Consider the following 13,212-nt stretch of genomic DNA (forward strand, 5'->3'; position numbering starts at 1 on the left):
TCCTCATCCCAGACCCCCATCCCAGACCCCCATTCCCATCCTAGACCCCCATCCCAGTCCCCCGTCCTCATCCCAGACCCCCATCCCAGTCCCCCATCCTCATCCTAGACCCCCACCCCAGACCCCCATTCCCATCCTAGACCCCCATCCCAGTCCCCCGTCCTCATCCCAGACCCCCATCCCAGACCCCCATTCCCATCCTAGACCCCCACCCCAGACCCCCATTCCCATCCTAGACCCCCATCCCAGACCCCCATTCCCATCCTAGACCCCCACCCCAGACCCCCATTCCCATCTTAGACCCCCATCCCAGTCCCGTGTCCTCATCCCAGACCTCCATCCCAGTCCCCCACTCCAGACCCCTAGCTCTGCCCCAGACACCCATCTCAGACCCCCACACCAGACCCCCATCCCAGACCTCCATCCCCACTCCAGACCCCCATCCCTGCCCCAGACCCCCACCCCAGACACCAGTCCCCATCCCAGATCACCATCCCAGACCCCCATTCCCTCCCCAGACCCACACCTCAGACCCCCATCCCCATCCCAGTTCCTCATCCCCACCCCAGACCCGAATCCCTGCCTTGGACCCCCAACCTGGACCTCTATCCCCTACTGGACCCCTACCACTGCCTCAGACCCCCCAGCCCACCCATATCCCACCCCTGGCTCCTCACTGTGCTCAGAGGCTGTCTTGCTGCTGGTGGCACCTCAGGCGCCTTTCAATCTTGCAGTTCTCTGGCCTTAAAGTGAACTTTTATGTTGTCATTTTTTGTTTCTTGGTACATTTTTTGTTGGTGTTTTTGTAAAAATCAATTTTTATGTAATAGTTTTATTGAGCTGTAATTCATATACCAGATAACTCACTCGTTTAAAACTGTTTCAAGGCAGCACTTTGGTGGCTTTTCTTGTTTTTCCTGCTCAGAACGTTTTTCCCCAAGAAGAGTCCCTGGGCTGTTTTCTCTGACCCACCCTGGGTTGCAGAGTCTTCCTCTCCTTCCCCCCTTACCCCCCAGAAGCATCCCCCTCAGTCCTCTGATGCATCTTCACAGAGATTCAGGCAAACACAAGGAGATTATTCCATGTCCTCCCCTGCTTTTGTTAAATTTTAAAAATATGAAACATGCTTGTCCTAGGCCTGTTTCGATGCTGTTTCCTCCACCAGCACCCCTGGGAACAGTCTCCAGAGAGGCCCATCTGCTCTCCACTCCCTGCACTGTGCCGTGGGCGGGGCCCCGGTGGACCTGGTGGAACCTGCCCTTGCAGGGCGGTGGCTGGATCTCTGCATGGATCCCGGGCGTGCTGGGCCACCCTCCCGGCACCTGGTGGTGCTGGCTGTCGCCTGCTGCTGTTCCCCCAGCTCCACGCTCGGCTGCACCCCCTGGCCCAATTGATCTCCTCTGCCCCTGGTGCCTGGCACCTCTTTTCTAGTGCTTTTTCCCTCCCGGTGGGGAGCTGTTGGAACCTGAAACGTCTTTACCTATTGTCCAGCACCCAGCCTGGAAACTGGCCCTTCAGGATCTTGGACTCCAGGCTGTGGGTGTGCGTGGGGCCCGGTGCGGGGCGGATGGGCCGAGGTTCTACTAGCAGAAGGATGAGGTGGGCTCAGTGATCTGCGAGGCTCAGAGCCAGCCTCACATGGCCCTCCTAGACTGTTGCTCTGGCTGGACGCCTCCTGTGCTGTTGGGCACAAGCGTGATTTGCTAATCAAAGCAGCCATCTTCACCTTCTTGATTCTCTCAGGTGCCTCCTGTCCTGTCCTGTTGGTGTTGGCGAGTGTTCTGTGGAGTGGCCTGTGGCGCCAGAGCCTTGTCCTCTCTGGGGAACCAGACTGTGGGGAAGTCTGAGCCTTGGTGATCCGAGCCACTTGTCATGTTTGTTTGTCTTGCAGCTGAGCTGAAGGAGAAGCTACAATCAGAAATGGAAAAAAATGCCCAGATGATAGAGGTACATAGGATGGGAAAGTGTCATTCCGTGTAGGTGGTATTTCCCTCACCCGCCGGGGTCTCCCACTTGATTCTCACAATGCAGTCGTAGCTGGAGTCGCCAGGGCAGTGTGGTGCACTGCTCTGTCTGCCCAGCGTGGATTCCTCAGCAACTGCTCGAGTCTTTTGTGTGGCCTGGTGCGATGGGAGGCTCTTCCCTCCCGTCTGGCTTCTGCACAGCCCTGTGGCCTGGTCCTGGCTGTGCTCGGGACACAGACCTCGGTCCTCAGGGACGGGAGATGCGGACACTACTTAGGAAGCCATGGTGGGGTGGAGATGCGGGACGAGCGTCCCCGGGGGTGAAGGCAGAGGTCGGTGTGCTGACAGCGCTGAGCACACCGGCCGGTGCTCTGCTTGTCCTGCTGCTCCCGCTCCACGCCCCCTTTGAGGGGAGAGTTCTGATTTAGGGTGTAACAGGATTAGCTCTTTTCTGAGGAAGTCCCTCACCACACTTTTGACTCTTGTGGCCCGTCCCTTTTTCAAGTCCACCTTTGTAGAAGAGCTCTTGGCACTGGTGACGGCAGTGGTAGCGGGTGCTGTTGGGGACTGTGTCCTGGCCACTCCAGACAGGTGGCAAGTGGAGGACAGCCTCAGGCCCCAGCTCAGGGCACCCTCAGTCCCCGCTGTCCAGCTCGGGGCGCTTGGGCAGAGTCTGGCCCTGCAGAGCTGGGTGACATTGCTGCAGCACCTGGGTCTGTGTGGGTGACGGATGCCTGGCTTGTCAGCTAAGTTCCTGTGCTTCTGCTCCGAGGCCACTTCTGTTTCTGGCGGCGGTCCAGGCCCTTGTGTCCTGGGATGTTTGCCTGCTGCTGTTCCTGTCTGACTGGACATCTCAAGCCGCATGCTGTACTCATAGTCTCGTCTGAGCAGGGATGACTGGGTTTTGAATGCGAGGTTGAAATATTTTTACCTCAATAATCAACCATTGGCTATCATTTCCTCTTTCTCATTTAAATTAGATTCTGAAGCAAGACTGGGAATCTGAGAGAGACTCATGTTTAGAAAACCTACGCCAAGAATTATTGGAAAAGCATCGGTCAGAACTGGAGAATTTACAAAACCAGTTTAAGAAAGAATTGGCACAACAAAAAGCTGAGTTGGAGAAGGTTTTTCAAGCCAAAAATCAAGCTGAATGTGAGTCTTTAAGTAACATGAGCAAGTTTGGAGGGGCTGGTTTTCCTGTGTCATCCTAGGGAGACTGGCATGTGACGGGCCAGCAGGACAGAGCTGGTATGGTCCTGCCTCGGGGGTCTCAGGCCTCTCGGGTCCCCTGAAATTTCCAGAACCCTTTGTTTCAGAGACAGTTTTACGTGTTCTTCTACTGGGACATGTTTGTTTTGCTACCAAAAAAGGAATATGCAGTCGTTCACTTTCTACTACACGGTGACACCTGCTGGCAATAGGCACTGTCTGCTGGCCTGTGCCTTCCCCTTCCTCCTTCTCTCCCTCTGTCCCAGAGGAGAGGAGAGTCCTAAGAAGAGAGTCTTGAGAAAACAGGGTCTGCAGGGAGCCTGGGGACACGCGGTGCGTGCAGCTGTCGCTGCAGGTGGAGGACACTGCCGTCACAAACTGAGGCCCCGGCCCATTGGCAGGTTCCCTTCAGACGCAGGAGGTGCAGCACGAGGCCTCCCTGAGCAAGCTCCGTGCAGACCTGCAGTTGGAGCACTGCCAGTACTTGGAGGAGCTGGAGCGGAAGTTCCAAAAGAAGGAGAAGGAGAACCAGCTGGAGGTGGGCACCGGCTTCTTTCTTTGAATTGTCAGTGCAGGAGGGAGTTGAAGAGACCTTGGAGTGGATTCACGCTCTGTCATCAGCCAAAATTTAAGCCCTAATTTGTGTTACGTGTTTTTTTACTTTTAAATCGAGGTGTAGGTGAATTACAATACTGTGTGAGTTTTAGATGTACCACATAGTGATTCCCAGTTTTTAAAGATTATATTTTATTTATAGCTATTAGAAACTATTGTCTGTATTCTGTGTTATACAGTATAGTTGATTTTATACTTAGTTATACTTAATAGTTTGTACCTCTTAATCCCCTCCCCTAACTTGCCTCCCTCCCCTCTCCTCACTGATGACCATAGCTTGTTCTTAATAACTGTGAGTCTTTTTGTGTCTGTATTTGTTTTATTTGTTAGATTGCACATGTTCCTGATAATATACAGTATTTGTCTTTCTCCTTCTGACTTAACTTCACTTGGTGTAATATTCTCCAGTCCATCCATGTTTCTGTGGATGGCAGTATTTTTTTTTTTTTTAAGGGCTGTGTAGTGTTCCATTATGGCATTCCCACATGGCTCAGTGGTAAAGAACCCGCTGGCCAATGCAGGAGACCTAGGAGATGCAGGTTCAATCTCTGGGTCAGGAAGATCCCCTGGAGGAAGAGATGGCAATCCACTCCAGTATTCTCGCCTGGAGAATGAGCCTGGTGGGCTGCAGTCCATGGAGTCACAAGAGTCAGACATGGCTGAGCGACTGCGCGTGCAGGCAGTACTCCATTATATATGTGTCCACGTCTTCTTTATCCGTTTGTCTGTCAGTGGATACTTAGGTTGCTTCAGGGTGCGTATATCTTTTTAAATTAGTTTTTCCGTTATTTTGGGTGTATACCCAGGAGTTGCTGGGTCATATGGCAGTTTTGTTTTTAGTTTTTTGAGGGACCTCCATACTCTAAGCCCTAATTTAAAGGGACTCTCAGTATTTGCTAGAGGCAGTAGGTAGCCACATCAGGAGGTAAAGTCTGTGACTGTGACTTAATGATGGTGTCCAGTCCTACCCTTGGAGAATTCGTGCCATTGACAAGCACCCCTGGAACGTCTACAGGCTCCAGCCATCAAGGGTGCAAGGTTCTGCTGCTCACATCTTCAGAACGTTATTCCAATGGGACTCTACATACAAAAATGTAGATGTGGACGTATCTCACTCAAGGACCTGAAGGGCCTTTATCACCAAGACCAACAGCCAAGCAGTGCCCCATGCATTGATTCAAGAAATCAGGAAGTGACTGGCAGACGGAGTTAGCTGAGGCTGGTGCATGGGTTTGCAGGGAGAGAGTCATGGAGCCCAGGAGGAGCCGGATCTGGCCCTGCTGTGCTGACTCCTGTCTCTCCTCCAGACAGAGGGCAGCCTGTCCGGGTGGGGCCTGTGGCAGCCCCCCATCCTGGAGACAGGCAGCCAGAGGGGCATCTTCTGTCCTGTGCCCTGAAAAAGGAAGGGCCCATTTCATAGGCAGCACGCAGCCACAGGCCAGCACCACCCTCGCTCCCTTGGAGGCTTGGCCCCACACTGGTGACTTGGGGAGCCTGGCAGCCACTCCAACCCAGGCCTCCAGGAAGGCGGGTGGTGCACCTCAGCTCCAGTGGTGCAAGGTTGGCTGGCACGTGGCACACACCCAGTGTGCAAGCTCTGTTTACCGTGAAAGAGGAGATGCTTCCCAGGGAGGCTGACCAGGCAACTTGGAGAAAACCAAACAGGCTGCATGGGGGTAAGGGACCAAGGTCACAGATGGGGAAGGGGGCTGGTGAGAGGGGGCTCCTCCACTCTCCTTGACAAAGTAGGGGGCAGGTCTCTGCAGGGAATGAGGCCACAGCCTGAGAGGCATCCGCATGTGAGACCATGGCCACCGTGGATTCCTCTGGATGGTCTCCGGGCTGCCGACTCGGGGGTGGGGTGGGCTTGGGCTGAGGCAGCTGCGTTCTCACCTGGTGCCAGGGCCGCAGCCTGGCACCCATACTGTGCCTGCTTTTCCAGCTGGAGAGGCTGCGTGCATCCTATGAGGAGCTACAGGCTCGGTCCCGGGAGGAGATCCAGTGCCTGGGGGCCCAGCTTGAGTCCGCGAGGTCCAGCAGGCAGGAGCTGAGTGGTGAGCACCTTGTCTTCCCAGTCCAGGTCCCTGGAACGGAAGGCTGCAGTTTGAACTGCTGAAACCCCAAACTAGAAGTTAACAGTTTTGCAAGCCCAAAAAAGTGGTCTTGTAAGCCTGTGTGCATTTTGAGGTCTGTGGCGTCACTGTGTGGAGCTGTGGCGGCCCCTGGGCTTCACCATAGGCGAGCTAGCAATGATTCTGGAAGCCTGTGTCCTCCCTCGTGTTGACACACACCGTTCACACGTGAGCCTCGGCTCCTGATGGGGCTTGGTTAAGCACCGTGGAAACGCTGTTCTCGTGGGAACTCGGGGCACAGGTGTGCCTTGTTGCATATCACCTCTTGGGCCTGCGGGCTTACCTGTGGCTCTGAGCTCTGATTTTGGAGGGTGATGCCACGTTTACTGACGGCACGAGACCCAGTCAGGAGCACAGGGCCAGGAGGCGGGGGCTTGTCTGCTGCCCTGCACACAGGCCTCTCACAGTAGGATCTGCCCTGTTGTGTTGTTAGGAACGAAGGACAGAGTTAGGAGAAAGGACCTGAGATCACCCCTGATGGCTGTGGGGGTGTGAAGGCTCCACGTGCCCCGTACCCACCCTGGTGGTCCCTGGGAGAGGGCGGCTCCAGGCAGAGCTGGTGGACTGACTTGAGCCTGGGCTTCAGTCGTGCTTTCACACAGGGGTTACAGCCTGTGTGCTGCCTCTGCGCCCTCCCCTGTGTGGTTACGGCCCTCATGGGGGACTCAGATTTGGGACAGTGACCTGTCTCCTTCCCCATTATTTGAAAGCTGGTCACTGGCTGCGGTGGGTCAGCTGGCAGCACCTCTTAATCAGGATAGTGGTGGTGGTGACAGTTGTTTATGGTCGGTATTACTGTTCTGTTGCTGTAAACAAAACACCTCCATCTCAGCAGCTTAAAAACACCCACATTTATTAGCCTGGAAGTCTGAGTTGGCGTGGCTGTTTCTGCCCATGGTCACCCACAGCTGAGGTCAAGGTGCTGGGCTCTGCCATGACCTGACTTCCCGTTGACAGAATCCAGTGCTGTGGGACCGAGGTCCCATCTCCTGCTGGCTGGTGGCCCAGAGGTGGCCCCTCCTCTGTCTTCAGAGCCCCCGTGGCTTGGGGAGCCAGCCTGAGAAAGCTCTCTGCTCTCGCGGGTCACTGGGGTTTGCTGAGGCCACCCGGGTGGTCCCCCTGGTGGTCTTCCTGCTCCAGGCCCTGTGCTCGTAGCACAAGCCCTGGGGGCCTTTGTGCATTCACAGGTTTTGGGGTGGGATGGGGCCCCCGCTTTACACTTCTCCGCTGGCCCTGCGCTGTGGGGTCTTCAGTGTCTCATTTCCTCGAGTGCCGTGTCTGAGATGCTCACTTGTGTCCATCCGTAAAGAGTTGCGTGAGCAGCTCCTGGCCCGGGCGTCTCATGTGGAGGAGCTGGAGCTCCTGAAGAGAGACTTGGAGCAGCAGCAGCAGCAGGAGAGGAGCCGGCATGAGTCTGAACTGGAGCAGCTGAGGCTCTATTTCGAAGAGAAGCTGAGGGAGGCCGAGCGGAGCTACCAGGAGGACCTGACCCTGTTGCAGCGGCGGCTGCAGGAGGGGAGGGATGACGCCCTGCTGGAGGCCATGGGGACCAGGTGAGTGGCTTCCAGCCCAGCCCAGGAGAACACACTCATGTTTGGGTCTTGGCCTGGTGATGTTGAAGCTGGCACTGGTCTGACCTGCATGTGGGTGTGGTTGGTGACATCTGGCCAAAGTGGGTGGGCGTGGCCCTGCAGATTGGCACAGAAGTGGGGTCCCAGGGACAGTGGGATTCGGTGGCAAGGTGCCACGTCAGGCTCTTGCTACACAGCTTCTCTCTGAATTCACCCAGTGCCTGTTTGGAAGAGACACCAGAAGAAAGAGACCATCCTGACGGACTCGGCCTTCAGCGGGAGCAGCTTGAGGTGATGGGCCGGCTTTGTTGTGTCTTGAGGTGTGACTGACGGGACCTGAGTGTCCAGTGTTGGTGTGATGACAGGATGCCTGGGTGTGATATGACAGGCCTCCTTGGTCAGTCTGGTGAACCTGCACCTCCACAGAGTCAGAGTGTTTTTCTTTCAATGAGAACTTGTAAGATCCCTCTCTCAGTGCCTATAGATAGACATACAGTGTCGTTGACTGTATCCCTATGAGAACTTGTAAGATCTCCTCTCTGTGCCTGTAGACAGACAGTACAGTGTCATTGACTGTACTCCAATGAGAACTTGTAACATCTCCTCTTTCAGTGCCTATAGACAGATAGTACAGTGTTGTTGACTGTACCCTGATGAGAACTTGTAAGATCTCCTCTCTCAGTGCCTGTAGACAGACATAGTGTTGTTTGTTGACTGTACCCAATGAGAACTTGTAAGATCTCCTCTCTCAGTGCCTGTAGACAGACATAGTGTTGTTTGTTGGCTGTACCCCAATGAGAACTTGTAAGATCTCTCTCAGTGCCTGTAGACAGACAGTACAGTGTTCTTGGCTGTACCCCGATGAGAACTTATATGATCTCTCTCAGTGCCTGTAGACAGACACAGTATTGTGGACTGTACCCTGATGAGAACTTGTAAGATCTCTCTCAGCGCCTGTAGATAGACATAGAATATTGTTGACTGCACCTTGATGAGAACTTGTAAGATCTCCTTTCTTAGCACCTGTAGACAGATGGTGTGGCGCTGTTGGCTGTACCCTGATGAGAGCTTGTCAGATCTGTCTGTTGGCGCCTGTAGACAGACATAGTGTTGGCTGTACCCTGATGAGAACTTGTAAGATCTCTCTCAGCGCCTGTAGACACAGTGTTGTTGACTGTACCCTGATGAGAACTTGTAAGATCTCTCTCAGCGCCTGTAGACAGTGTTGACTGTACCCTGATGAGAACTTGTAAGATCTCTCTCAGCACCTGTAGACAGTGTTGTTGACTGTACCCTGATGAGAACTTGTAAGATCTCTCTCAGTGCCTGTAGACACAGTGTTGTTGACTGTACCCTGATGAGAACTTGTAAGATCTCTCTCAGCGCCTGTAGACACAGTGTTGTTGACTGTACCCTGATGAGAACTTGTAAGATCTCCTTTCTTAGCACCTGTAGACAGATGGTGTGGCGCTGTTGGGTGTACCCCGATGAGAGCTTGTCAGATCCGTCTCTCAGCGCCTGTAGACAGACAGCACAGCCTTGTTGACTGTACCCTGTACTGTGCAGGCTCCCTGGGACTCTTGTCCTCTGACTAGAAGTTTGACCCCTTCACCCACTTCGCCCACAACCCCTCCACCGCCCCTGGCAACCCCCAGTCTCTTCTCCCGGAGGTGGGTTTTTAGATTCCAGGCGGAAGTGAGCCCATGCAGCACTTCTCTCTCAGTCTGACTGACCCACCTGGTGTGGCACTCTCAGGGAGCGGCCACGTTGTTGCGGGTTCTCCTCTTCTGTGGAGGAGAACCAGGCTCTCCTGCTCTCCAGGCTGCAGGAGGAGGCAGGCTCTCCTCTTCTGTGGCCGAGTAGTAGTTTCTGTGTGTATAGGTCTATACGTGCGTAGGTGCCGCAGCTTCATCTGTCTGTCTGTCTCTATGCAAATGGACACTCGGGCTGCTTCCACGTCCTGACTGTTGTAAATAGTGCTGCTATGAATGGTGGCGGTGGTGGTTTAGTCGCTAAGTCGTGTCCAGCTCTCGCGACTGCGTGGATTGTAACCCACCAGGCTTCTCTGTCCATGGGATTCTCCAGGCGTGGGTTGCCATTTCCATCTCCACGGGATCTTTCCCACCCAGGAATTGAAACCAAGGTCTCCCGCGTTGCAGGTAGATTCTCTACTGACTGAGGTATGAGGGAATCCCTGATGAATGTTGGGGTGTGTGGCTTTTCAAATTAGTGTTTTCGTTTTCTTTGGGTAAATACTGGGGAGTGTAATTGCTGTATCTATTTTTAATTTTTTGAGGAACCTCCTTCCTGTTTTCCACAGTGGCTGCACCAGTTTGCTTTCCCACCAGCAGTGCACAAGCATTCCCTTTTCTCCACACCCTTGATGACATTTGTTATTTGTTTTTTAGCAGTAGCTGCTCTAACCGGTGTGAGCTGATACCTCACTGGCTTCGATCTGTGTTTCTCTGACGATTCGAGATGTGGAGTGTCTTTTCACGTGACTTTTGGCCGTCTGGCTGTCTTCTTTGGAAAAATGTCTGTTGCAGGGCTCTGCCTGCTCTTCAGTCAGTTTGTGTGTGTGCTATTGAGGTATATGAGCATCTCAGTATACCACGAGAAGGCTGTATTTCATTAATCTTTAGTTGGGAAATGAGCTGTCTTTATGTTCTCAAGTCTGGATTTCCATCCTTTTCACAGAAGCTTGCTTCCATGACACTGGCGAGTGGAGGGAGGCTTGCTCTTGTGTCTCTGGCATCTCCACAGGCTGATTGTGCCTGCTTGTTTAAAACGACCCCGTGGCTGGTTTAGAGCACGACTCACAGGCGGGTGGATGGCAGCTTGGGTCCTGCCCAGGTCCCACACTCTCTCTGAGCTCCCCGACCACCTGCCTCACGCGTGCTGGTGACCTGCGCTGAGAGGGAAGCGCTGGGTGCATGCATGCTGGGCGTGTTCCCAGTGGCCTTTGTGCTCTCTGCCAGTGGCCGCCGTGCCATCCGTCTCTGGCCTCTCTGTCCCCTGGCAGTGGGGCTCACCGGGCTCTCTGTGATGCTGGAAGCCTTGTGCGCCTGTTTGGACGAAGAGCTCCAGGGGGCGAGTGGCTTCTTTGTCTTCCCGGCCCCAGCTCTGGGCAAGGCTGTGCTGTCAGCCTGACTTGAAGGAGGTTCCTCAAATAATTAAAAATAGATACAGCAGTTCCACTCCTGAGTATTTACCCAAAGAAAACAAAATCACTAATTTGAAAAGCCACACATATCCCAACATTCATCAGGGATTCCCTCATACCTCAGTCAGTAAAGAATTTGCCTGCAATGCAAGAGACCTGGTTTCAGTTCCTGGGTGGGAAAGATCCCGTGGAGATGGAAATGGCAACCCACACCATTTCAACCCAGGGAGCCTCCAGCAGCTCTTAGCCCCCCATGCTCCTCAGAGTCCTGTGACGGCACTTAGTCTGGGTTTGGGTCTGTTTTTCATCCTAGGCAAAGGTAGGGCCTTGACTCTCTTCAGTCTGGGACACTGTAGGGAAAGAGCAGATTAGCCAGAATGGCGCGGCCAGGCTCTCTCGGCCCGTGGCCTCTTGCTCTCACCCCGTGTTGTGTAAATACATGTTTATATGACAGCTGAGATCACTTATAGCACTGCGCGTCACGATGAACCCGCTTGGCCACGGGCTGCTTTTGCTCTGTAAGCGTAAATAAGCTCCACCTGAAAAGCCCTTGAGGCTGCATCTCAGCTGTGTCTGCTGGGTCAGCTATGGGAGAATACCGTGTATCTGCTGTGATGGCTGCTGTACCAGTCAGGAGATAATAGATGTGTCTGCAGTTCCTACGACTCCTCGGGTTTTCTTCCAGCTTCCAAGGTCACACCTTACTGTCCCTGGGTTCAGTGCACAGTGAGAGAAGCAGATCGATGTCTGGAGCTGCTGCTCAGCTGTTTGGATGCCAGTTCTTCAGCGCACTCTGTTTTCTGAGTCTTCCGTGAGCAAGTGTCACAGTGGGCCTCTAGAGGGAAACCACTGGTGTCCTTCAGTCCTCATTTCTCTTCTTACATTTGTCTAGGCGTCTTTGAGGGTAGGAGATCTTCGCTCCTCTAATTCCGAAGTTGAGTTTCTTATCTCCATTATCATTTAAAAGTTTTCTTATGTTGGCATTTTTTGGCCATGCCACAGGACATGTGGGATCTTAGTTCCCTGACCAGGGATTGGACCCACGCCCCCTGCATCTGAAGCTTCTGGACCCCCAGGGAAGTGCCAATCATTTTTAATTTCTAAGGGCTTTGCTCTCTGGCTCTGTGTTCTAGTCTACATTCTCTGCTCAGTGTCAGGGATGGAGTGCTCCTGGTCTCTTCTCTGACAGTGACTGTTAGTGTTGAGAGGTTTCTGCTCTGTCTCCATCCATCTGGGTCTCTGTGTTATGTGGGATGGTGGTGGTCTGTGCATTGGTTGGTGCCCCAAGGCTGTGCCATCCCAGGAGGCGTGAAGCACTGTGGGGTCTTGGGGGCTGTATGACTGAGGGGGGAGGGCTCTACCTGGGGCGGGGAGGGCGGTGCAGCCTTCTCTCCCAGGGCCATTGGTCTCTACCAGTCTCCTGCTGGGCTCCGTGAGGTGAGGGACACAGTGGGGTCCCCACCCCTTGCCAGCCTCCGTAATCTGTAGCCCCTGGGGGTCTTGCAGTTACCTCTGTGCCCCCTGCACCCCCTGCCTGCCTCCTGGGTGTGTGGGCAGCTCACGCGTGCTCCTCCGAGCCTTCTGTGTGCCTGCGCTCTCCAGCGGTTGCTCACCGCTGGCCCACTGGTCACCTCTGTCCCTGTTTCTACTCGTAGGTTTATAAATTGTGTCTCATCGTCTGAGGGAATGTAAAAACATAGAGCGTATGTGTGTTTGAGCAGAAGTCCTGTGTGTGGGCTTGTGTGCATGGTGGATGCCTGTGCCTGGTGTGTATTTGACGTGTTGACATGTCATGTGAACTGAGGGTGCCTGGTGGAACTCCCCCTAGCTGGCTGTGGGACCCCTCACGCCCCTCTGGCCAACGCTGACCCTGGCCAGTAAATCTCGGGCTGCGACTCCTGGGTTGTCACTGAGCCAGGATGTCTTTTCACGTGTCTGGGTGTTGCTGCCGTGTTTCTGCCTGTTTCTCCAAAGCTGGCAGCCCTTGCTCTCAGCTCCCTGCCCCCACTCTCCTGTGTTTTATTTTTGTTTTGTCGTCTGGAACTGGCCATTGCTCGGTGGGGCTGATGTCTGGCCCCTTCTCTTTCCCTGAACGGTAAGTCGCTCTCACCCGACTTGCTGGGTCTGCTCTTCCTCTCAGAAGCCCGACCCACTGTGCGCTGAGTGAGGGGGGCACTTGATTCCGCCCATCAGTCAAGTTGTTTTCTCCAGTGACCATACGAGGACTTCAGTCTTGATTAAAGGATGATTTGAGCTTATTGAGAGCTGGATGTTTAGGCTGGCGAGATCTCTGTTGAATCTGAGGGAGATCGGTGACAGGTTGCCTCTTGGAGGGAGCAGGAAGGGCTGACCCAGCCTTGGGTCCCTCTGCCCTCCCTCTCATCCTCGCATGAGGACGCTAGGGACTCTGTGTCCAGGAGCGTCATTGAGGGGAGCGGCCCAGCATGGGCCCTAGATGGGAAGCGTGGAGCAGGGAGTGAGGGGATCCCTTCAGCCGAGGGCCTTGGCCATACGGCTGGCCCAGCAGGTCTGACCCCGGGACGTGGAAGGCGGGC

The 13,212-nt window shown here is 54.2% G+C and overlaps 1 protein-coding gene across 7 annotated transcripts in view; it reads left to right on the forward strand.

Annotated features, from left to right (window-relative positions):
- Window positions 1-13,212, forward strand: part of PCNT (pericentrin) — a 104,100-nt gene that overhangs the window by 11,205 nt on the left and 79,683 nt on the right. For all 7 annotated transcript variants that reach the window (XM_052641823.1, XM_052641831.1, XM_052641862.1 and 4 more), the window contains exons 5-10: window positions 1,892-1,947; window positions 2,945-3,119; window positions 3,578-3,714; window positions 5,734-5,845; window positions 7,233-7,476; window positions 7,713-7,785. In XM_052641823.1, coding sequence (XP_052497783.1) covers window positions 1,892-1,947; window positions 2,945-3,119; window positions 3,578-3,714; window positions 5,734-5,845; window positions 7,233-7,476; window positions 7,713-7,785 — 797 coding nt within the window. The remainder of the gene's footprint in view (window positions 1-1,891; window positions 1,948-2,944; window positions 3,120-3,577; window positions 3,715-5,733; window positions 5,846-7,232; window positions 7,477-7,712; window positions 7,786-13,212) is intronic.

The sequence above is a fragment of the Budorcas taxicolor genome, chromosome 1 (genome assembly GCF_023091745.1).
Source record: "Budorcas taxicolor isolate Tak-1 chromosome 1, Takin1.1, whole genome shotgun sequence".
Lineage (NCBI taxonomy): Eukaryota > Metazoa > Chordata > Mammalia > Artiodactyla > Bovidae > Budorcas > Budorcas taxicolor.